Genomic DNA, 5,416 nt, shown 5'->3' with positions numbered 1-5,416 from the left:
GGGTCTGGCATAGGAGATGACGTGTGGCTGATTGCACCCTTCTTTTGAATTTTCACTTGGAAATAAAAAACCGCTGTAGTATAGCTCCCCCCTCCTTAAAAGCAAATAATCTCTTCTCACCTTTTGCTCCCTTTTTATCTTCTTCCGTCTCATTCCCTACTTACTTAGAGGAAAATAGGAGGCTGCATTTTCAATAACTTCAAACAGCCCCGTGTACAGGAACAGGAACACCATTTAATTGCTACGAGACTCTTTTCTTCCTCAGAGTTTTGTGCCTTCCGAGGGGATGATATAGCTGTCTCTTAAAATGCCAAGTTTTTTCTTCTTCTGGGTCTATTTGTAATCGTATCTCCTTTATTGACATTATTGTAGTTGTCATTATTTATATACTGTACTGTAAAATTATATACCACTATTCATAAAGGAAGATCAGAGTGGTTTACAACAATCACGCATAAAACTGTACAGTAAAATAAAATAGAAATGAAATTATTATGGATAACGCAAATTCTAGCTAGGAAAAAAAGCCAGGAGAAAAAATGTGAAAAGATATTCTGGCCAGCAATCAGATGATGCCAGCTTACTTATATAACATACATCTTTATAACAGAAGTCAGAGCTTCAGTTATACCCTGATGGTTTCCAGATCTTGTCACCGATTGGCAATTGTCTGCAGCAGACCATAAAATAATTAATTTTAGAACCAATTTAAGAAGCTGGCATTTTCTGGAATGAGGTTGGTCTCTTCCAGAGTTCCACTTCCCCACCACACCTCCCTGAATGAGCTTTTAAACCTGTTGAAAAACTGGCCCTTCGGTTGGGGGGTGAGCAGAAAAGATCTCTCTCTCTCTCTTTATCGCTCAGAGTTCATGATCCTTCTACCATTTTCATTTTTAGCTTTTAGAACCTTTAGACCCCCTTTTTTTTTAACAAGCCACAGAGAGGAAGAATTGACACTGAGGCTTTGAGACAAGGGGCTCTGTTCATTGAACATTTCAGGTGGCATGAAGTCACAATTCATTAGCTTCATAATGACATGGCCTCTGTGACCTGATGCCGGCTATAATGCAATTCCGTTTTTACGTGATGTGCTTTTGTAAAAAAAAAACAAAAAAAAAAACAAACCATTTTCAAGTCCAAATGGCTACAAGTCCCCAAAATTTGTACAGATGAACTGCTTGGCCCGAGGAATCCCTAACTGCACTTGTGTAGAAGATGCACATAAGTCTGGGCACTGGGAATATTCCACTGTCCATGGGCTTCCTAATAGAAGAAGAAGAAGAAGAAGAAGAAGAAGAAGAAGAAGAGGAGGAGGAGGAGGAGGAGGAGGAGGAGGAGTTTGGATTTGATATCCCGCTTTATCACTACCCTAAGGAGTCTCAAAGTGGCTAACATTGTCCTTTCCCTTCCTCCCCCACAGCAAACACTTTGTGAGGTGAGTGAGGCTGAGAGACTTCAGAGAACTGTGACTGGCCCAAGGTCACCCAGCAGCTGCATGTGGAGGAGCGGAGATGCGAACCCGGTTCACCAGATTACGAGTCCACTGCCCTTAACCACTACACCACACTGGCTCACTAATAGGAATATCTGCCATTTTGCTAGTCTAAGGAAAGCATTCTTATTCTTATTATTACTTTTATTATTAAAAACCCTATTAGCTTACCTGGTGCTTGAATTTTGGAAGGAAGTGCGTGGAACAGTGGAGGGAATACGTTGTACTCAGTCTTCTTCTCTGGTGATCACTCATAGCCGAGTAAGATTGCCTTCCATGAACATGATTTTAACAGTGAGTGACTGTGGAGGCCAATTCTGGATCCACACTTCCTTTCACAGTGGGGACATTGGTTTCCAGGTAGGAGTTGATCACAGTGAGAGTTTGCCAAGCGTGCCTTCCTCTTAGGACGTTACTCCCTTTCGCCCTGAGTTTGAGTGTCTTCAAACCCTGTGACACCTTTGGTAAAGGCTGTTCTCCAATTGGAACGCTCGGGCATCAGCATAGCTGAGCAACTGCCAAGGTCTATGTATCATCATTAGAATCAATGCCAAACATGGATACCCATGGCGTTGCTCCTACACCCCTTTGTGAGGTAAATGCCATAAATGTAAAGGACATGACTTTACCCTAAGAATTATGGGAAATGTAGTCTGTTAAGGGAGTTGGAACTGTAGCTTTTTGAATGGTAAACTGCCGTTCCAAGAACCCTCAGGGAGAAGCAACGTGTTTTAAATGTATGCTGCCTAAGTTTCGCTGCCATCTTTTAAGTGGGGGGACCAGTGACAGGATTTGCTTCCAACTTCATCTCCATCAAGCCCTGCATGTAATTTGGGTCCAGGGGAAGAGGACAAGCACATAGTGGTGAGATGAACAGAGGCATTCAGGGAGGGATCGCTTTTCTTCCTCCTCTTCCTGCTGCAATCGCAGCAGCGCCGACAGCAGCATCTCCCTCAGTCGCTCTGAGGCAGCTGCCCAAGCAGGAGTGGCGTGGCGTACCTCACCTTGAGGGGGGGGGATTTATTTTAAAAACACATATATTTCCAATTTTGTCACTCCCCTCAGTACTGACATCTGGGGCAAACGGCCCCAACTACACACTCCTTCCTATGCCTCTGCCTTCAGATGTCTTCTAAAAGTCAGGTAGCTATTTATTTCTGTGACATCTGATGGGAAGACGTTCCACAGGGTGGGCACCACTACCGAGAAGGCCTTCTGCCTGGTTTCCTGTAACCTCACTTCTTGCAGTGAGGAAACCACCAGAAGGGTGGACCTCAGTGGGTGGGGGTGGAGCTGAACGATGGTGGTGGAGATGCTCCTTCAGGTATACTGAGCCGTTCATGGGGCAGTGCTGGATTAAACCCTGTAGAGGCCCCTTGGCAGTCAAAATCTGGGCAGGGAACAGGCCTCCTGTGCATTCTGGAATAACATTGAACTAAGATACAGTGGTATCTTGGGTTAAGTACTTAATTCGTGCAGGAGGTCCGTTCTTAACCTGAAACTGTTCTTAACCTGAAGCACCACTTTAGCTAATGGGGCCTCCTGCTGCCACTGCGCCACCAGAGCACAATTTCTATTCTCATCCTGAAGCAAAGTTCTTAACCCGAGGTACTATTTCTGGGTTAGCAGAGTCTGTAACCTGAAGCGTCTCTAACCTGAAGCGTATGTAACCCGAGGTACCACTGTAGCTTGATTGTTGCGGTGAGTATTGGATAAAAAGAGAGCACTTTCAGATGTGGAGGAGCCCTCCCCCCACAAGGAACTGACAGCCTGACTTTTGCCTTTCAGCTGCTGGACAAAGATCAGCTCTATCTCCTGGGGGTCATCCAGGACTGCCAGGCAGCTCAGCTCAGGGGGCTCCGAACCCTGAAGTACTCCAAGCAGGAGATGGCCAAAGCCATTCTGGTGAGTGATGGGTGGTGTGAGGGACCCCCATGGGGAGGGAGGGGCAGAGAGGGGATGGCGTTTGGGGTTGGAGCCGTCCTCTGGAGACTCCCGGAAGGAGCTGACTTTCCTCCTCTGCTCTCTTCCAGGACATCCTCAGCCTCTTGGAGTACTTCAGGGATCGCCCCCTGAGCCTGGCCCTGGCCTTCGAGGCCCTCCTGCAGTTGAGGTGAGTGGGATCTTTGAGGTGAGTGGGGTCTTTGGACTGGGCAGGGCTGCAGGGGGCAGAACTCCAGAGGGAGCTTTGGGTGGGCAGGTCAGGCAGGAGGGAGAAGGGGACAAGGAAGACTTGGAGGAGGCAGTGTCTAACTCCTTCCCTTTCTCTCTCCAGTTTTATGAGACCCCACTTCAGTCCCTCTATGGTGAGTGCAATCCTCCATAGAACAACAGAGGCAGTTCTGGGGAGCGCAGAGGAGGACAAAGAGGTATGTCCTCTGCTTTAACTTCTCTTTGCACAGCTCTTTCTTCTTCCCACACTCTTACAAAATTTAACCCAGCAGCACTCAACCTCTCTCCTCTCTTTTCCCACAGGAACTGAAGAGGCCATTCCAGAGCCTGCTGGGGGGTCTCCTCCTAGAAGCCCCCAATACTAGCACCCTTCTCCACTTGCTTACCGTACGTATCCTGATAGCATCAGGAGTGGTGTTAGGGTTGCCCCACTGCCCCTTACCCAACTGACTGTCCCATTTATTTCATCCCGCAGGACCTCCGATATTACGCCCTTTTGGGGAGTGAAGACCAAAGGAAATTAGCGGCCAGCAGTATATCCCTGCTGCTGGCCCTTTCACGAAGATTCCCGAACCTCAGAGTAAGTATTTTGCCTTCCTGTATTCAGTTCTTTGGTTGCTTCCATCCTTCCTGGGTGGGGCTGCTTCTCTTACACCCATCCAGGGTGGGGTTCATAGTGTCAGCTGACTCATATTTGTCTTTCCTCTGCAGAACACAGTAATTTGGCCGGAGCTGGCTTGTTTCGGGAAAAATTCTGAAAGAAGGTAAGCCCCACACCTTGGGGACAGTGAACTCCCTGTCCCTTGTTTGCCCAAGACACACCTCCCAGGTCTTCTTGCTGGGAGTCCTACAGGACCTGCTCCCTGCCTGGCAGACCTTTCCCACCTGGCCTGGGAAGGCAGCACCCAGACTGACTCCAGCTACAAGAAGCGGAGAGGACTGAACTGATTTTCTCTCTTTTTCATTCTTTTCCATCCAGATGACATCATCATTGAGGAGTTATGATTTTCCTCCTTGAAGGAATTGCTGCTCTATTTGGACATCTCAACTGGCCAAAGACTGGCAGAAGAAGAGGCACTGAGAATCAGGAGGGGGACAGATGATTTAAGCAGCCATGAATATGCACTGAAATTGGGCAGAACAAGAAAGAAAGAAAGAAAGAAAGAAAGAAAGAAAGAAAGAAAGAAAGAAAGAATCCATGACAGATGGCCATCTAATCTCTGCTTTAAAACCTGCAAGGAAGGAGTGTCCATCACCTTCCAGGGGAGTCCATTCCTCTGTTGACAATGTTCAGTCGGAATCTCCTTTGTTGTATCCTGAAGGCATTGGTTCAAGTCCTACCATCCAGAGCAGGAGAAAAAACACTTGTTGCATCTTCCATGTGAAAATAGCTCTCTCTGGTGTCACTGGATCAATTTTCTCGCATTACTTAAACTAAATAGTTTTTAATGGATTTTGAATAAACATGCAATAAATTCAAACAAAAAAAATTCCTTCCAGTAGCACCTTAAAGACCAACTAAGTCAGTTCTTGGTATGAGGTTTCGTGTGCATGCACACTTCTTCAGATACCATGCACACGAAAGCTCATACCAAGAACTGACTTAGTTGGTCTTTAAGGTGCTACTGGAAGGAATTTTGTTTTGTTTTGACTATGGCAGACCAACACGGCTACCTATCTGTAAATGCAATAAATTGTTACTGTTTTGAATTTCGTTGTATTTCATCTTCCATTGATCTGGATGCTTTTCTG

General features: G+C 46.4%; 1 protein-coding gene across 1 annotated transcript; it reads left to right on the top strand.

The window, feature by feature from the left end:
• Positions 1 to 3,221: 3,221 nt before the first annotated feature.
• Positions 3,222 to 4,971, top strand: LOC310844148 (uncharacterized protein). Its single transcript, XM_083737915.1, has 6 exons — positions 3,222 to 3,397; positions 3,526 to 3,605; positions 3,768 to 3,861; positions 3,968 to 4,051; positions 4,140 to 4,244; positions 4,644 to 4,971. Exons 1-6 carry the CDS (start codon positions 3,380 to 3,382, stop codon positions 4,680 to 4,682), a joined length of 420 nt encoding a protein of 139 aa, XP_083594041.1. The 5' UTR covers positions 3,222 to 3,379; the 3' UTR covers positions 4,683 to 4,971.
• The last annotated feature ends 445 nt before the right edge of the window (positions 4,972 to 5,416 follow it).

This window comes from Podarcis gaigeae (assembly GCF_964106915.1).
Source record: "Podarcis gaigeae genome assembly, chromosome: 4".
Taxonomy (NCBI): domain Eukaryota; kingdom Metazoa; phylum Chordata; class Lepidosauria; order Squamata; family Lacertidae; genus Podarcis; species Podarcis gaigeae.
Note: the sequence above shows the minus strand (reverse complement) of the source record. Positions and strands in the feature narration are given on the sequence as shown.